This window comes from Erithacus rubecula (assembly GCF_903797595.1).
Source record: "Erithacus rubecula genome assembly, chromosome: 2".
Taxonomy (NCBI): Eukaryota; Metazoa; Chordata; class Aves; order Passeriformes; family Muscicapidae; genus Erithacus; species Erithacus rubecula.
This window is the reverse complement of record NC_136685.1, coordinates 68,436,407-68,454,901: the sequence shown is the minus strand read 5'-3', so window position 1 is coordinate 68,454,901 and position 18,495 is coordinate 68,436,407. Positions and strand designations below refer to the sequence as shown.

At 43.0% G+C, this 18,495-nt stretch overlaps 1 protein-coding gene across 3 annotated transcripts in view; it reads left to right on the top strand.

The window, feature by feature from the left end:
* Positions 1-5,391, top strand: part of DISC1 (DISC1 scaffold protein) — a 184,977-nt gene extending 179,586 nt beyond the window's left edge. For all 3 annotated transcript variants that reach the window (XM_079330312.1, XM_079330314.1, XM_079330313.1), the window contains exon 14: positions 2,731-5,391. In XM_079330312.1, the coding sequence (XP_079186438.1) occupies positions 2,731-2,886 (156 nt within the window). In that variant the 3' untranslated portion in view covers positions 2,887-5,391. The remainder of the gene's footprint in view (positions 1-2,730) is intronic.
* Positions 5,392-18,495: the final 13,104 nt, after the last annotated feature.

Genomic DNA, 18,495 nt, shown 5'->3' with positions numbered 1-18,495 from the left:
GCTTGCAAATAAAGGGCTCTGAGATGATGCTCAAGTTTTTCAAAGAGACAAAGTCAAATAGGTGAAAAGCTTCAAGCAAGACAATGTTTGACCTGCAGCACTGTTGAATATGGGTTGCATTTGTGTGAATGTGGGTCGTACTTGTTCCCAAGTACTTTAATTTACTACTTATTTGACATTGTGGAGACTTTTTCCATTTTCAGAAAACAACAGAACCAGAAAATATTCCTAGTTGGAACTTGTTTTCGCTCTTGCCTTGGATACTGGCTCAATAGTTGCAGCACTGGATAGAGAATTTAAGCATGAAGGTCACATTTGCATGTGGACCCAGGCAAAACTGTTTCTTTGCATTTTTAAAATGGGCAAAGGTGCTTATCCAGATATAACCTGTGTGCAGATAGAGATACCCTGCTCAGCCATATACTGTATATTTGTCTTAGCCATAAAGGCTCATTTGACAGTCACCTGTCTACATATGGTTGTGGTGTAATTTATGAGGCTGTTGGAACTTGCTGTACTTAGACTATGCAGTCATCATTTTTTGTTGCTCCGTCTTTCTGTTGTTAACAGGTTTTTCCCTGTCTTCCTCATTTTCTTCCATCCTTTAAGATTTCTCATCCACTGTCACTGAAACATTTCAATTTTGTAATAATTTTGTAACTGCCTGGGATATTACAAGTAAGAGCATTTAGTCAGAGACTACACATCAGAATTAATTAAACTTCAGAAGGTTTATGGTGTTCATGGACTGAAGAATTTATGTTTACCCATTAGGTTTTCAGCAGAGCCTCATGATTAAGTTGCAGAGGGGTGGAGAATCCAGGACTTAGAAGAGGATAATAATATTTCTTACTTCAGAGAAGATGCAAAGCATAATTAATTTGTCCTTGTACAGTGCTTTGTGATGCTGGAATAGGAGAAGCTTTGTGTGTACTGCTACTACATTCGTAATCAGAGACATAAGCCCTTTAGATTAACAGAGCTGTCCAGAAATTAGAAATATGCGTGAATATATTAAGAGCAAAACATCATAGGAAATGCATGTAAATGCACAAAGATAAAATTTTGAGGAATTGGTAACAGAATCAAAAGCAGCCAAGACTTTGCAAAGACATAATATGGCTGCCTGAAAGAGCCTTGGTTGGAATACCTTTACCATGGTCCAGTCACAATTTTTCAAAAGAAGCAGTTTAGATTTTACAGTCACATAACCCAAGGCCATCTTTTTTTCTTGACATTGCATTTACATTGAGGTCAAGTAAAAAAACCATTTCCTAATGCATGAGCTCTGCAAAGGATAAAGACTGTGCTTGTGTTTACCCTTTCTGTATGTTGTACTTTTGAAACTCTTGTTTCAGTGTCATCCTGTTTCACTTCCCTTAAAGTGAGGTTCTGGTATAATTTGATGATATACTGTAAGAAATGAACCATTTTATGTCTTTTGGGGTCTTTGCCCTTCAGCCATACCTGTCCAGGAGGTCTCAGTGGGGATGGGATGGGTCCTAGGCTTTGTTCATAGACTTGGTCACTGATTTACCATTTCAGCAGGATCTGTCTTGCTTCTGCTTGCTTTCTTTTCCACACAGAGTAAGCTATAGAATAGCAGATAAAATTCTTCTTCCAAGAATGGATAGTGTTGCTGATTTAAGATTATCAGCAGAAAGGCCAGTATATTGGTAGTACAAACTTATTCCTAGTCATAGCACATGAAGCCAAACTGCCAAGGCAGCCTAGCCAGTTAAAGGCTTGGGCACGTGTCAATAGGTGCTACTCTCTCTATGAATGTCCTACCTTCATCTGCCAGTCTGTTCCCTCCTGCACCCCTTGGTGTCACCATCTGACACCCTCCCTCTTGTAATTGTGGATGGAGCTGGGGAAGGAGGGAAGTGGAAGGTCTCTTTCAGAGTCATTAACCATTAATTCTTGCTGAATTCATTACAGGAACCCTGAACTAGACAGAGGAAAACAAAATGTGGAAAACTCTTTCTTAACCAAATGAAGCATGTTGTAGTAATTATTGGACACTTTTCAGGTACCCTTCTTCCTTTTAATGCACAATAGTGCAACGCTGTTACTGCCCTCTTTGCTTTTCAACTTGTTCAAAGCATTCCCTGTGGAGTCTTGTATAGCTTTATATTTGTGTGTTCTGCACTATAATTATGATGATAATTCAGCTAACATGAAAGCTCTCTGGAGGTAAGTATAGCAGAAACACTTTTTCTGCTATAAGCTAATTTTTCTCCTTACCTAGATTCCCACCCCACCTTGCATAGCACATGTTGAGCTCACACAAGCTGTGGTCACTTGGCATTTATTTCAGACTGCTCCTGCTGCTTTCACCTGGGATCTGATCCACCCAGGTCTGTGTCTCTGGCATAAAAACTCACCCTCCATCCATCAGGGAACTCACACCTAGTGCTGCTGCCTTCATGGTACTCAATATTTTTTGTCTCTCTCCTTCCTTCCTTGAACAGTATCCAAGCAGTATCCCCATCCCCCTTTTTTAAACTGCTAAATAATGCTACTTGAGAACTTGAGTTTGCCTGCATTTTTCCTTTGCTAGAAAGTGTGAGAAATGTATTAATATTTAATCCAAACAATTTGGAAGAAGTTGAAGCTACAATTAGATAGCCATGGCCATCTGTTGTGAACAGCAGAACAAGAATGTACTTAATAACTTGGAAAGAGAAAAGGGACTGCCAATCACCTATAGATTATTCCTTAATAAAGCTTTCACAGTCTCTGCAGAGGGAGATCCAGGTGGTGAAGGAGACACTCCAGACCGTGCTGGTGCAACTTCAGTCAGCCAAGGAGGCAGGAGAAGAAAAGGCTGGAGACTTCCTCTGTGACAGCTGGTGTCCAGGAAAACAAGACTTGAAGGAATAATGAGCAGAAAGAGCTGGTAGGATGACATTAATTCACAAAGGGCTGCTTTTAGTAACTGAATACTGTTTTACTAAGCCTCAGGGATCTCTTCTCTCCCCTGCATAACTAATAACTAAATCAATTATGGAGAAACAGAGCCTGGAGGTCTATCATCAGAAGTATGCTACACAGCCTCACATGTTTTGGCACAGATTGGGAAACAGCTTTCAGAGCGGAGCATCTCCTGTAAATGTGTAGATTACAAATTGATACATTTCAAGTGAGTCTGCAAAGTTGCCTTTAATGTCAGTGAAGTGTTCTCCTTGAAGGCTCATAAACACTGTCTTCCTCTACTCATGGATTTTTTTCCCACTGATTTAAAAATGCAGCATTAAAGCTGGAACATCTAGTATTTCTTGGAAAATAGCTCTAAGAATAATGACTTTCTTTCTCCCCCTTTGGCTTTAACAGCTTTCTTACACTGAATGTATTTTCACATTCCTGCCAATAATTAAATCAATAGGGTGAAATTCAAGCTAACCATGTTCTTTCAACTGAAATTTGGACCTCATTTTCTCAGTGGTATTAAGTATAGTGGAGTTAACTAACAGCAGCCCCTATAGGAGTAGTTTAAGTCAATTTATTTAGGTATTGTTGTAAACTTTCTTTAGTATTTCAGGGGTTGTAAAGCAAAACAAAAAATCCTACCTTGGTGATTGGTGTTTATATTTAAAAATATTTTATAAACAATAAGTCATTAAAGTCTTATTGTAAATATTACTGCCATTACTTTTATTTTCCTTGTAAGCTTCAGAAGGAATGCAGATTTTTTTGCAAGAGATATATGTCGATATATACGCATGCATAGTTAACATATATTTTGATAGGAAATAAAAGCAGTAGTTAACTGAAGCCAACTGGAAAATTGTTCAAAAGAATTAATGTCTTCAGAAATTCATGTGTAATTCTGCTTTGATATCAGTATATCTCTGATACCAGAAAAAATTCTGTTGCAGAGGGAGAATTTAAAAAAAGAAATTTTAATTTTTAAAAATGCAATAGAAAATATCTTGAAACTCAGTACTGTACTTTTTTTGATTTTTTTTCCTGACCTTTTTAAAACTACTCTTCTACATCAATTGCTCATTTTATAGCCACGTTGTGTTTTTGCAAATTCTGAAGGTCATTGTACTACTTTCCCACTAAGATCCTGTTCATTTTTTTGTGTGTTTTAATGCTAGTTGAAACTTCTACCTCAGTGTTAAGTACAGAAGGAGGAAGGAAAAAAGGTGCCAGGCAGCTCAGACATACAACAGGACTATAATTGCCTCCAGGAGCATATGGTTGTCAAACCAGGGCTGCAGAGCTCAGGTGGTTCCTATGCTCATCAGATCCTTAGGGTTGAATTACAACCCTGTAACTCAGAACCTGGTTGACTTTTCTCATTGAGCAATGTACAGGCCAGCATCCACACTGTGGTAAAGACTCTTGGAGCTCCAGCTTGCATGGACTCTGCTACTCAGTTCCCTAATGGAGATCTCTTGCTGTCCTGCTTGACAAGTTTATCTCTCCATGTCCCTGTTCAACACCTACCTCCCCACCATAGCTGTGGCACTTTCTGAAGCTCCCCTGAACAGATGGACAAGGTGTTTGCCTCCAGCTCAAAGCAGGAGACGTGCAGGTGGCACCTTGACATTCAGCCCACAGCAGAAATCACTCATGGAAACCCACATGAGCTCAGGCAAACAGGAAAGAGAGCACACTGACAAGATACAGCTCTTAAAGCTGTTTCTTTGACACCCATAGAGGCTCCCTGAGGTTCAATACCACAGAGGGCCAAGATACTGCATTTCCAGCAGGAAGCATTTATACAGGACCATGAGGACAGTCCAGAGATGAGGGCCAGTACACTGAACTAATATTGCATGACACCCTACTCTCCCATCCTGCAGAGTTTTGTCCTCTGAATACTTAGTGCCTGCAATGTAAAGAGCTGTTGGGCCTAGAAGTGCCTTAGAGCCAGGATGAGCTGTAGCTGAACCATCAAGTCTGCCTCCTTGCAGCAGCAAGGACTCAACAACAGGAATAGGACCCAACCATCACAGGGGCAGGAGAACATTCATTCCCACTAGAAAGGTTTCTTGAAGACATTCCCATTCAATTATAAATTGTGTGGCTTTTGTGTTTCAAAGCTTCAGAGCACCACTGCATTTTTAATAAAAACTCAACTTAGGCAACCACTTTAATAAGACACTGAATTTCTAAGAAGGGAAACTGAATCAGTCATCATTCATGTTATGTTTGTATCTGTTAACATCTATTTTGTATGTAACTACTACTTCTTTAATTTATTGTTCCATTAACTTCACTGCTTGTTGTTGGAAGTTAGAGCCAGTAACTATTCCTTTTCTCAGACATATTTGATAATAAGCATACTTTAAAAAAAGGTATACTATGCAATGTATCAACTGCCTTTTATCTGTGAATAGAAAACTTTCAAATAAAGAGAAGTATGTTTTTAACTAACCCAATGTCTGTTTGCATTCTGTGCAGTGTACAACATTTTAGAAATTTCATCGTGGGGAGTGGAGGAGAGAAAAGGAGAAAGAAACCATGTGTGTGACTATTATCGTGCTGCTGACAGCAGTAATTCGTCTGCTTGGGGTAGTCTGTTATGCCATTTGAAAACAGTCTAAAGACATATTCAAGACTAAAGTCTGACAGCAACACGTAGCCCTTTTCAGTAAGAGAGGGAGAAATAAATATTACACAGTGAACTGTACAGACAGGTAAAACCTGCACTTGGGTCCCAGCTTGCCTCAGTCTTGCTGCGCAGCTGAATCCTGCCTGCCCTCCCTCAGTTCCTCACCCATGGATCAGGGCTGAAGGACAAGCAGTGAGACTGTGCCACAGCAATATCTGAGGTCAGAGTTATGCTCTGACACACTACCATTGCTGTGATGAGAGGTGGAGAGTATGTATGGTGGCCCAAAGACCAGCTTCATACATCCTTGCTACAATTCTCAGTTCTGGGCAGACTGGTCTCCCACCACTTGCAAGCAATTAACATCTCCAGAAAGAAGTTCCTTTCCTGCCCAGGTCATGTGCTATCCCTAGACCCAAGAGGTTTAAAGCCCAGACCTAAAAGTTTCAAAGACTATGTAAGACAAATAAGGCTTTGTGTGTTTATCTTCTGCCACAGCAACAGAATAATAAAATCATTTAGATTAAGACCGAGCCCAACCAGTGGCCCAACACTGCCAAGCAAGTCCACCACTAAACCACATCCCTAAGTGCCATATCTAGACATCTTTTAAATACCTCCAGCACTGGTGACACCACCACCTCCCTGAACAGCCTGGTCCAATGCTTGACAGCCTTTTTAGTGAAGAATCTTTTCCTGATATCCAACATTAACCTCCCCTGGCACTTATTGGATGCAGTCATCTTGAAGGCATTTCCTCTTGATCCTGTCACGTGTTACCTGGGAGAAGAGACCAATCCCCACCTGGCTACAGCCTCCTTTCAGGCAGTTGTAGAGATTTACAAGGTCTACCCTGAGCCTCCTTTTCTCCAGGCTGAACACCCACAGATCCCTCAGCTGTTCCTCACTAGATTTGTGCTCCAGAGCCTTCACCAACTCCCTTGCCCTTCCAGAGGACACACAATGGACTGCTCCAGGAGAGCTGCAAGATGAGGAAAGTAGCTCACCTCCAGCAGTCCCTTGCATGTGCTTTGTAGGAGGAGTAGTTGATTTTGTTGAATATACCCCCTCTCCATGTACAAACATGCTTTCAAGGGACTAAAGCAAGGAGAAGAGAGCACTCCAAAGGGTGTTCAGCTCCGCCTAATATTTCTTTTCACAATCAATTAGTTAATCCATTATTTCTAAAGCATGACAGCTCAGGCTTTTGCTATCATTACTTGTTAAATCAAGATAAGTGCCTGCTTTCTAGAGCACTGGAGAAGGCAGTTCAATAATGGGCCCCAGATAGGCAGTAGTGCTGGAAAGAGCTCCAGGGTGAGATTAGAATAATCCTCATGTATCCTCTTAGTTCACTATCCCATTAAAAATGAGGCTGGGACCAAGAGATTTTTTTTTTTTTTTCAGTCTCAGAGATTAACATGTTACAAAGAAGCTCTAAAATAAAATATTGGATATTTTTCTGCACTGCTAAAGATGATAATACAAGTTTCTGGAGAAGGATTAAAAAATAAGAAGAAAAAAGAGGCTGTGAATAAAGGAAATTCTGCCTGAACCTGAAAAGCAGCCAAGCCAGCAGCCACACGAAAGCATTTCTCTCAAATTTTTAATGAAGACTTGGATATGAAGCCTGGGAAAAGAACATCTGGGGTTGAGTGAGTAAGGAAATGTTTGAGTTCTGCACATGCATAATATTCAGTCATATTTTCCCTGTTTCCTTATCTGGAAGAGCAGTGTCTTTGGGAAGGGGTTGTTGGGGCAGTGTCAAAGACACGTAATGTCAATACAACACTAGACTATTTGTTCTGGTAATCACCTGAAAAGTTGAAAAAATAGTTTACAATAATAACCAGCCATACAGGAATACTAAGTGGCAAGAGAGAGGGAATATTAAACTGGTCAGGCCCAGGTAGGAGACATATGATAGATCTCTCTGGAGAAATGGAAAATTAAGAGACCTTTCCACAGTGATGATCCAATTTACAAGAAGAAAATTACCTTGAATTTATTGCTTCTCTGACAAAGAGAATTTGAAACACCAAAGGAAAGATGCCTCTATTTTCTTGTCAAAGTAGGCTCAAGATTTGGTCTATCAGCTCAATCCCAAAACTTCGAGTTTTGTGCCCACTCTCACGTTTCCCTGTAGCAGCAGCTCCCGGGCAAGGCTCAGGAGCAACAGCAGGGAGCCAGGCACAGCTCTAGAGGTAGAACTTCAGAGCTGCATCACAGTTTACTCCCTTAATTTCAGTAACACAAGCTCCTGGAGCAGCAGCTGGCAGGTTGACCTGGCTATTTTCCTCATTTAGATGGGCAACACTAAAGAGCAAGAACATGGCATTGCATCTGTACACAGTGCAGACAAGACTTCATGAGCTGACAACTCTGCTGTGCCCCCACAAAGTAAAAGTGAGTGAGATTTCAAAAAAAAGAGATACAAGAACCTCGTTGGAGATAAAGGCTAATTAAATCAAATTGCAAGGAAGACCAGTAAAATTTAGGACATAGCTTGCCAACTAATGCCCAAAGTGTGAGCCACTCATGTCCTTTAGTATTTACATGGAGAAAGATTTGCAATGCCTACAGGTTGTTTCATCTAGAAAAAATCACCAATTTTTTTTTTTTTTCTTTTTTTTTTTTTTTTTTTTTTTTAGCAGGGAGAGTAATTATCCATTGAGATTTTTTTTTCCCAGATATTGTGGATAAAGCCCTTCTGCACCTGAGATATAAAGCGCTTGACTCAGAAAATACCTCAATTCAATTTTATACAGCCTTCATGATACCTGTAGAACTGAGGAAAACTCACACTGCTCTACCTTAAATGTATGCATTTTCCTTACTAGCTTAAAAAAAAAAAAAACCACAGAAAGAAGAAATGCTTTCATAAAATATTTTTAGCTCAGAGGCAGAGCTGGAGGACAGGACAGCTGGATGTCAGCAAGTTGGGAAAGCCTATTTACCCACTCTCTGATCTTGACCTTAGCTCAAAAGGGCAACTGAAACCAAATGCTAGGGAAGGCCTTCTTGTAAATCTTGTCCAGGAAGCAAAGACTGAAGCCATTACAAAATGCTCCACAGCCTGGCTAGGGAGAAGCCCAGGGTTACGAGCCCAATTTCTTCCCTCCCAGGTGCAGGCAGGTTAAATGGCTCAGGAGCTGGGGACACATGCCAGTAGCAGGGAGGACAGGCCACCAAGGCTTGGTGGCCGAGGGGCAGAGGCAGTGCCACAGCACTTGGACAGGGCTCAGCCTGAGGGGCACAGCCACCTGCAGCATTGCTCATCCTAAGGGAAAACCCAAAGAAACCCAACCAGCACCAGGCCATCAGGCACTGCTTGTCCTGGCTGGCAGTGCTGATCTATGTGGTCCTGCTTGGTTTTGTTAAATGAGAAAGAAAAGGTGAAAAGAACACCCTGCCTCTCGCAGCTATGCGTGATTTGTCACTGCTAATTTTCTATAATGAACTGCAGCAAGTGAAATCAGTCTCTCCCCATTAATCCTGATGGGAAATGTTTCTTCTCTGTCTTCTCATCAAGTACCCCAAATTCCTTGAATGATTATATGCTATAGCTGTACCAAACACCCAGCTGTCCTTGGAACTTCTCTCTAGTCTTGTGAACTGAAGGCAGCAACACAGAGCAGCTCTTCCAGCACAGTAATATTCCCTGGTTATGACAGGGGAGCAATAAGGCATCACCAGCTTTATTTCCTTCTAAGTGTGGGGTTTTTATTATCCTGAATTAGAAATGTAATATAGATTGGGTTTACTATAGTGGGGAATAAAGGAAAAAAAAACAACCCAAAGAAAAACCCCATGAGCAATGCTGTGTTCTGAAAGAGAAATAAATCACCTGTTCAATGTCTCCTCTTCTGCAGCCTTAGTTCTTGGGCTTTAGGAATTTCTTCCCATAAGACATATTGAGGTCAACAGAACAATCATTTAGGGATTTCTTTATTCATTTCCCCCATAAATTGGTAACAGAGCCTTCTTATCTTTTGCAAGAGATATTAATAAGCTTCAAGTTTTACCTCAAACTGTTAATGGTCACTGCATAATGGGAGGTGCTATTTAGCTCTAGGGCTTGAACCAGCAGAAGAAAAAATTCCTAATTCCTGTGCACAGACGGTCTAAACTGACCAAACTAAGCCAAGTGTCTGATGTCTTATGGTCAGGAGCTCCCAGAGTGCTTATCCTTTTCTCCAGTCAGTCCACCCCGAGGTAAAGGCTCAGCAAACACATGTGCTCCACATTCATCCCCCTAACACCTTTAACATATGGTTTGTGCATGTCCTAAGTAATGCACTGATTTGAAAAAAAGGAGCAAACTTCGTGCTGGAATTCAAGGCTTTTTCCCCACTGCTGGTAGTCATCTTTTCATTTCAGCTTTCCTCTTTGATCTCCCTGCACGGCATCCTGCCTCTGCCACGGCTGGCACAGCTCAGGGACAGGGGTGGTGGTAGCAGAGCTCACCCCTGCACATGTGCTCAGGCACACACCTCCCCTGGCACACATCCTCCATCCCAGAGAGCAAATACAGCCCAGATGCTTCACCCTCACTCCTTTGGGTTAAAGCCTGCCAAAAGCCTGATGCTCAGGGGAGGCAGGCATGCTTGCCAGGGATTGAGGATCCCCAGGGCTCAGGTTAAAGACAGTTGTTTCCATCCAAACCTCACACACACATCTGCTTGAGAGGTTGAGACCAGCCAGGCAGAGAGCAGAATCCTCTGTCTCTAACCCCATACCCAAAGTGTCTACTAATCTTCTCCCTATCACGGCAAAAGCACTGGCAGAACACCACCAGACAAGCAAGAAGGTTTAGCTCTACTGGAACTAAAATAGGAAAATAAGAAAATAGTAGAAATAGGAGACAAAAGGTACATTTTGGGCAGGCAGGGAGGGACTTGCCCCAGCAGCTCCCCCAGAGGAGTTAATCTCATCACAAAATCACAAGAAGTGCTACAGGACCCTGTCAGCACACACACCCTGAACTAGGAAGCCCAGGATCTCACAGAAGATTATCAGCTACAGTGGTACATTCACACATCTTCCTTCCCATCTAAGCAGGGACAAAGCAAACTCATCTGCCTGGGGATACAACAAAAGCAAATTCAGAAGTCAAAGGCAGCCTGGTCTCCATGTGACCCCACCAAAGCTGGGCTGAGTGAGCACTGTACCAGCCTCAGCTGGTGTTAACACATCAGTGCTGGGTGAATACCCTGCAGATCAGTTAGTGATTGTTAAAGGCTTTAGAGAGAGGAAAGATGAACTTCTCACACCTGATAGATGACTCCAAACTGTCCCCAAATTATCAATTAGGAGTGCTGCCCAGTGCTAAAGGTAGATGAAAGGGCAGAGGTCCTGGTCCCTCAGGGCTTTTAAGCACATCATTGATTTTGAGAGTGTAAACCTGAGGCTCCAGTAAACTTTACAAATGCTCTTAAAATAAAAAATTGTATCCTGTCAAGGCTGTTCAAGGTGAGCTTTCTGGTGATTCTTGCTTCACTAATGCTAGGACAAAACCCACATGTCTCTCTTGGTTTTGTGAACCTACTGCTCACCAGCCAAGAGTCAGGTCTCCTGGCCACTCTGTGGGGACCCTCCAGGCAAGGATGCACCATGCATAAGGCACAGGATGTTCAGACCCTTTCATTCATGTATGTCTCTATCTTTGGACACCAGGCTGTTCTGGAAACACCTACAGTGCTTCAGTGAGGCTGGGGGTAATTAAAAAGGCATCATGGTCCTCTGCAGTTCAGCAGGGCTTTGCATAGCCTTGGATTGATGCAGAGGAAATAAAACTTATGAAACATCCTCTATGAAGCATTTGGCATAGGAAAAGGGAGAATCTCTGTGACTAGGTGGCAAAAGTCAGCACCCACTAGAAGATAAGCCTTCCCTTGTGACTTGGTGACAGGATTTCAACCATTCCTCTTGCAAATATCAGTGAGCCACTGAGTGCTGCTTAATTCTCATCCAGATCAAATATGTTGCCCCAGCAACTCCCAACCAGTGGCCAAGAAACAGGTTACAAGTTACATGAAGAGTCACCAAGAGGTGGAACAACTTCTCTCATGCAATTTGGGGGCTTAAAGTAGGACTTGACAGCTTTTACTATGCCCCACATGGAAGGAGAGTGCTGCTCTGCATCTGGGAGGGAATGAGTTTCAACAGGAGCCCCTAACATGGATGCAGCTTCCCCTAACCTCAACTATTCCCCCAAGGGCTTGATATGGATTTTCAGCAGCTCTTTCCACTTTTGATATCCTCTGAAGACCTTGCCTCCATCTTCAGGTTTTCCCTTGCAGAGATAGACCTTCTATAGCAAAGGACAAAGTATGAGAACTTACATGAACAGTTATCAAAAGGAGAGCTTCTCCTGCATTTAAAAATCAGCATTCCCTCTGTCTCCTAGGCTGAACAGTGGGTCTTAAACCAAACCCCATCTGCCCTTCTAGGCATCATTTGCAATCTGACAACTTTGAAACATAAGCAATAGCTGAATCTGAGGAAGTGTGGGGAGAGAGATGACTAGAAGATCTCCAGAGGTCCCTTTCAACCAAAACCATTCTGTGATAAGGGGAGGGGAAAAAAATCCCAGAAAGCAAGCTGCACTACTTTATTGTGTTTCAGATCTGCCAAGTGTTCCCTGCCACTTCTAATCACAAGTCAAAGTAATCCTTTAAGAGGTTTTGCTGGAGGGAGCATTAAAGTGTGCAGGATCATGTGGAGTTCTCCAAGGAGAGTCACAAAGTGCTATCAGGAAAAAAATGCAGGCAAGAGGCACACCACTGACACAGCTCCAATGCTCTGCTATTAAAATGCTAGAGAAACCCAAGATTAGACAGACACTGACACAGGTTTCTTGTCATAGCAACCAATAAGTCATTTCACTCCTGAATTGCATCTTTATGAGTGGCACTGACCCAAACATAAGGTTGAAGCCCAAGTAAAAATTTACAATTTACTTTTGGAGTAACTGCTGAGCTGCTTAAGGGAAGCTTGACCTAAGGCAACAAGGAGAGTTCCAGTGTCTGCAGCCACATCCCTACAGCATCTGAACTCTGCTTAGGATCCTCATGTGCCTTTACCCTTTGAAAACTCTCTAAGTTAATCCCTTTTGCACTCATAAAATAACAAGAATGATGACATTTGACACACAAACTCTGCACCAGAGGGTAGGCATTGCAACAGTAAAGTAAAAACCTGGATCCTTCTGTTCAAAGACTTCAGCATTTCAAGGTAGCAGCCATGACATAATTGGATTCACTAAAAAAAAAAAAAAATCTACCTTAGTTTTTTTTGTTTATTTAATTATTATGTAATATTTAATCTAAAACAAGGTTGTAAACATTTTCCCCCCATCTGAGACCTTTTCACAGGCTCATTGATCAAGATTAAAAACTTATGTCCAAGAGTGGAGAGAATCCAAGAAACAATGGCTGCCCACCATTTGTCTGCTCTCCACAGGGATCTCCTGCTCAAAGGGTTTCCTTCACCAACCTCTCATTTCTATTCTGCACTCTGCATTGGAGGCAGCTTTGTCATACCTTCTTATCCTCCTTCCTGACTGATAAAATGAGTAGCATACATTTGCCAAGAAGCAGCCAAGTCCAAGGCAGTAGAGAAACCCTCCACGCCACACACTCAGGGGCAGGAGTAAGGAGTTTGCCATTCCCACCACTGTGTCTCAACAGCTTCACACTGTGAGGGGGAGGGAGGAACTGTCTCACCAATGACCAACCAAAACCAAGAGAAGTGAATGAATTGATTAGTAATCCTCAGTTTATTGGCACATATACCACATTTCATGCAGCAGTCAGGGATAGATTGTCTAGATAAGGATAAGATAATCAGGACTGGTTGGCAGACTGCAATTCCCTCTTTGTAGGGCACAATATCCAATCCACAGGGCCATTTCCCTTTGATACTTCTAATTCTTATCTGCATATAAAAGACCCTGTTTTCATCATGACATGGGCTAATTAACTGATTCTGACAGTAATTAGCTGGTAAAAGTAGGTCTACATTTTTTTACTTAACATAAATGCTTCCCTCGTGCCAGGGAAGCTTCTGAGTGTGGCTGGGCAGCCTTGCTGAACTGCACTTCTCCACAATGCCAAAGAGCAGCTGTGCACAAAGTGACAGGATGCTCTGCATCAGCAGATGCAAAGGGACACAGCAGGACTAGGGAGAAGTCCACATCTGCCTCGGAACTCACTCCACCAGTGAATTGCTAATATCCTGTTGAGCCAAGCCCTACTTCAACACATCAGACATGTTTTGTATGAAAGCTCTGGCACATCCATATCTGTGTCAGATGATGCTTAGCCAGTTTTGAAGTAGCTCTGTGATTCTAGAAGCTTGCTTTGACCATAGCCATGTCACAGCAAGTGGTGCCAAATAGTCTGCAAAGATGGAATAACAGCTCTATTGAGCCCCTTGAACCAGAGAAAGGCACATCCCCAGGAGTTCTGGCAAAGCAGCATTGCACATGCCATTTTAAACCACAGATATCAGCTTACATTTCAAATGTGACTGAGTTTTAAATGCTCCACAATACCATGATATTTCTCCTCACCTTCCCCCCCATTGCCCACCCGCAGGACCATGTATTTCTCCTCTCTATTTCCAGCCTAGAGACTTCTAATGAAATCTTAGTAATTCTTTTGAGTCTTTTTTGAGTGGCAGGTAAATATTGAGGAACAAGCAGTACCTTCTGCCCAGGGCAGATGCCCTATGTGACTATGTGACAAAGGGAATGCTCCATTTATTTTTATTTATTTTGTTTTTATTTCTAAACTTTGTCAAAGTAAGGAATACTGACTTTCTTGGAGCAAGCCAAAGACAACTATCCCTCTCTTACACCCATCAGTCCACATACTCTGAACAAGGTCTGGCTGTAATTGTGTTAAGTCAAGGAGGGCAGGGCTGTCTGTCTGCACCCCTCTGCTGGGTGTCTGACAGGTGGACCAGTCTGGGTACAACTAGATCCAGGATCTAGTCAAGGTACCTCTGTCTCTTCCCTTGTCCCATACCTCTTGCTAGAGGTTCTGAATCCCAGTTCCACCAAAATCAATGCCAATTTACAGCCACTAGTGGCTGCGACAAAGGCTGTCCATGCTCTGGATCACCTCCTGGATTTTTGGCCTGAAATGAGTCTGGCCAGGGTACTGAGAGGGGTATTGAAATGTGTTATAGAGGAAAACATGAAGTCTGCTGAGGGAAACTCTGTTGTTATAGGCTACTATGAAGATGCCACCATCTCTTAGCAGATGGCAGCATCACACGCTGAAGCATTTTTTAAAGTGCTGTATGTGCCAGGAAGCAGTCACATCAGGTTAGCAGTTCACAAGCACACTGGAGTTCAGAAATTCATTTACTGCTGTTTTAACACTTCCCAAATGGCACTTGTGAGCCCTGCTGCCCCTCCATTACTATATTGCTATTTCCCTGTCCCCAGTAAATGGAAGATGCATTTTATGTGGTTTTTTCCCCCAGTGTGAATTCCTAGAAGCACATGATTGTTCAGAAAGTCTCTTCAGGGTTACTCCTGGCATAACTCATTTGTCTTGTCTGGTTTCTTTAAAGAAAACACTGTAATGGTTGCAGGACCCACAGAAACATGACCTTCACTAGTGGGCTGCCAACAACATTAGTAATGCAAACTCTATAACACAAACCAGAGTCTAGTCAAATATTGAGCTGGTGTTATCAACTGAAGTTGCCCCATTGCTGCTCTCAATTAAGCCTGAAGTGTTCAGTACCAGATGTGATAGATGGTCACTTCACAAACCCCTTCAGCATCCTCAGTTTCAGGAGGCACAAAGGGTGCTCAATATCTCAGTGAAAAAGTCAGTTACTTTAACCCATGCTAAGGTCTCTAGTGTTGATGATTTTCAAATTTAATCTTTCAGTCCATTTAAGGTGCAAGATGTTACAACTTAGCCACAACCTCTTCTTGCAGGTGAATATGTAAGTAGTCCCCTCAGCAGCCTCTTTGCCTTCCATGAGCTTATGAAAGTGTTCCCTCTGTCCCAGCAGATACATTAGCAAGTTAAAAAAAATTCTTAAATAAATTGGTTCTGTCAGAGTTATCTGAGAAATTACCAAAGCCAAGAGGGAGAGCTGGGATTCAAACAGTGAAATGCCAGTGAGCAGCCTGAGCTGAGCCACTCCCTGGGGGACTTGGACCTTGAAATTAGAGTGTTAAGACAGAGAATGAGGAATGTTAGAAATCAAACAGATGAAGCTGGATTGAGTTTAATCCCAAAGCTGAACAACATAAAGAATGGTCAGTGACTTTTGTTAAGATTGGTTGCATCTGCATGACCAACATCACAGTATGAAAATAAGAACATGTAGATAAATTCCTGGACTGTATTTAAATAAATCCTTGATTATGCTGTGCCTTAAAGCAAGTTCAAAGGGTAGTAAAGTTTTCCTGCCTCCTAAAGGTACAATTGAAGCTACACTCCCAAAAAGACAAATTATCACTGTCAACCAGAACGCAGACTGTGGGAGGGCAGCAGCACCTTACTAGAAAGGTCCTCCTAAGGTTAAGAAAAAAAGCCACAAGACATGTAGTAGCACATCATGAAGCACTACCTGATAATTCTGTATTTCTCTAGCCCAAAATGGCCAGGTCCCATGAGCTACAAATTCATGGATTAGTGTAATCCATACAAATGTAATTACATATCTCTATGGCTCTTAGCAAGCTCTGCACACTGGCCGTGTTCAGAACTATGAGTACTTCTCTAATCTCATTTTCTGATTTTCTTTCCTCCCCAAAAGCACATCACCAAGTCTTCTTTTTTTTTTTTTTTTTTTTTTTTTTTTTTTCTCCAGCTGAAGTTTGATGCTTTTGATCTCTCAGGATTGAAGACTATGCTGCCTACCACAGAAGCTTATTTTTCTTATCTCTTCCTCCACATCCCTTTTAGTCTGTAAAGGCACAAGAAAACATTCAGGACAGACATCAGGCAATGAGATCTGTGACATCAGTCAGATTTTAACTACAGGCCTGCCCTAGCACAGGCACTGTGATGGTCTCAGGCTGAGTGTAATGTGTGGATATACCTGGCAGGACCTGGGCATTGGCACTGCTGCTGTAACACAGGTGTTCATATCTGGTGCCACCAGGCTGAGCAGGGCAGAAGGAACAACTCCCTGCCCTGCCCTCCCATCTCAAATTCCTCATGCAAGGACTGGCCCAAGACACTGCAAACATGAGAGCACAGACACAGAGGAATGAGCATCACCCTCCTCTTCCGCAGCCAGGGAAGAAAGGGGCTGCTTCTCAAGAAGGAAAGGATCTCCCTGGAAGGCTCTATGATCTGAGACACATTCCAGTGGCCAGTTCAAGACCAGGACAAGCCTGTTCTGCACCTGCCTTCCATGGAACTAGTTTAGCTAGCTAAAGCTCAGGCAGGGTTTAGGCAGGGTTTTTGGGTGCCACAGCTAACCCAGAATCTTTCTTGTCTGACCTGTGACCTGCTCCTTGAACAGATCCCAGCGCTCTGTGATGCTACTGCAGGGGAAAGAGCAATGATTAAATTGGCAGCCCTGGTGCCTAGCTACTCTGAGAATGCAGGGGAGGAAGGCAAGCTCCAAGGCCAATTCAGCATCTCTCACCCAGCAGCTCTGCAGGAAGCCCATGGAGGCTGTGCAGGTAACAAACTGTGGATGCCAGCTCAGCCCAGAGGCTGCTCCAGGAACAGGCAATTAAAAAGCAGCCATCAGGCAGCCTGTCACCTGTATCACTCTCCCAGACACCGTGTGGGGGTGTCAATGCCAGCAAAGGATGCCCTTCCTGACAGCCCCAGGTCTCAGCACTCCACAGTGGATGGGGAGCTGGAGCAGCTCCCTCTCACACACACAGCATGCTCCATCCTCACACTGCTGGCACACCTCGAGGGGCAGAGGCAGAATCACTTTCTCTGACCTATTACATTAATGATGGAGACAAATGAGAACTATGCCAGTTAATAGCAGCTGTAATGAGGGAAAGAAACAATTCTTTTTCCAGTTGAGGTCGATAACAAGGCTCCCATGGGTACCTATGGGAAGCGGATTAGGGCTGTTACAGGAAATTAAGATGCACAGAGAAGAGTGCAGAAGGAACCCTGGAGAGGAGTTTCAAAATTCTTGTAGCCTGATGAGAAATGATTCATTTATTTTCCCAGGTGTATTTTAAGAAAAAAGACACAGTTGCCCATGTGGAAGAAATGCCATGCCATTCACTGGTAATAGGTAACTGCTCAGCTCTTCCCAGACTCCAGTAGATGTAAATGCAGGTATCATTCACACTTTCCTCTGCAGCTGATGGAGGCTTCACTTCCAGAACACCTCACTTGAAAAACAAGTAGAGAGACAGTAATAGCTGGCCTTGCTCTCTACCAGAGTGTCAGATGCAGCGTGTTCCTTTAGCACACACTCACAGAGGTAGGAGAACTGCACTGGCATCTGAACCAGAGCAGCAGCTCTGTTGCACAGATGCCAGTAGCCCTAAAATCTCAGCTCAAAACAGGGCTCAAGGCATGCTGGACAAGAACAAAACCTTTTCTGAACAGACAACATTTTCTGTAGGCAGAAAAGTTTTAACTTCAAACATGTAATGATTGTCCTGTGCAGGGCTAAGAGTTGTATTCGTGGGTCCCTTCCAGTTCAGGGAATTTCATGATTCTACAATATGATCCCAGCTGGTTGGAGTTTATCCCTTCCCAGTCTCCACTAGCACCCCCAGTCTGGATTCAGAGCTTCACCTCTCACATCATCAATCACATCTCCCAGCAAACCTCAATGGCCAATAATGCAAAATCAGTGCCAGTCTGACTTGCCCTCTGCTTTCAGCCCAGCCAGCAACAGAGACAGCATTCCCTGCTTGGGGCCAGTCCTGTCCCAGCCCTTGTGCTCTGGGCTTCACACAC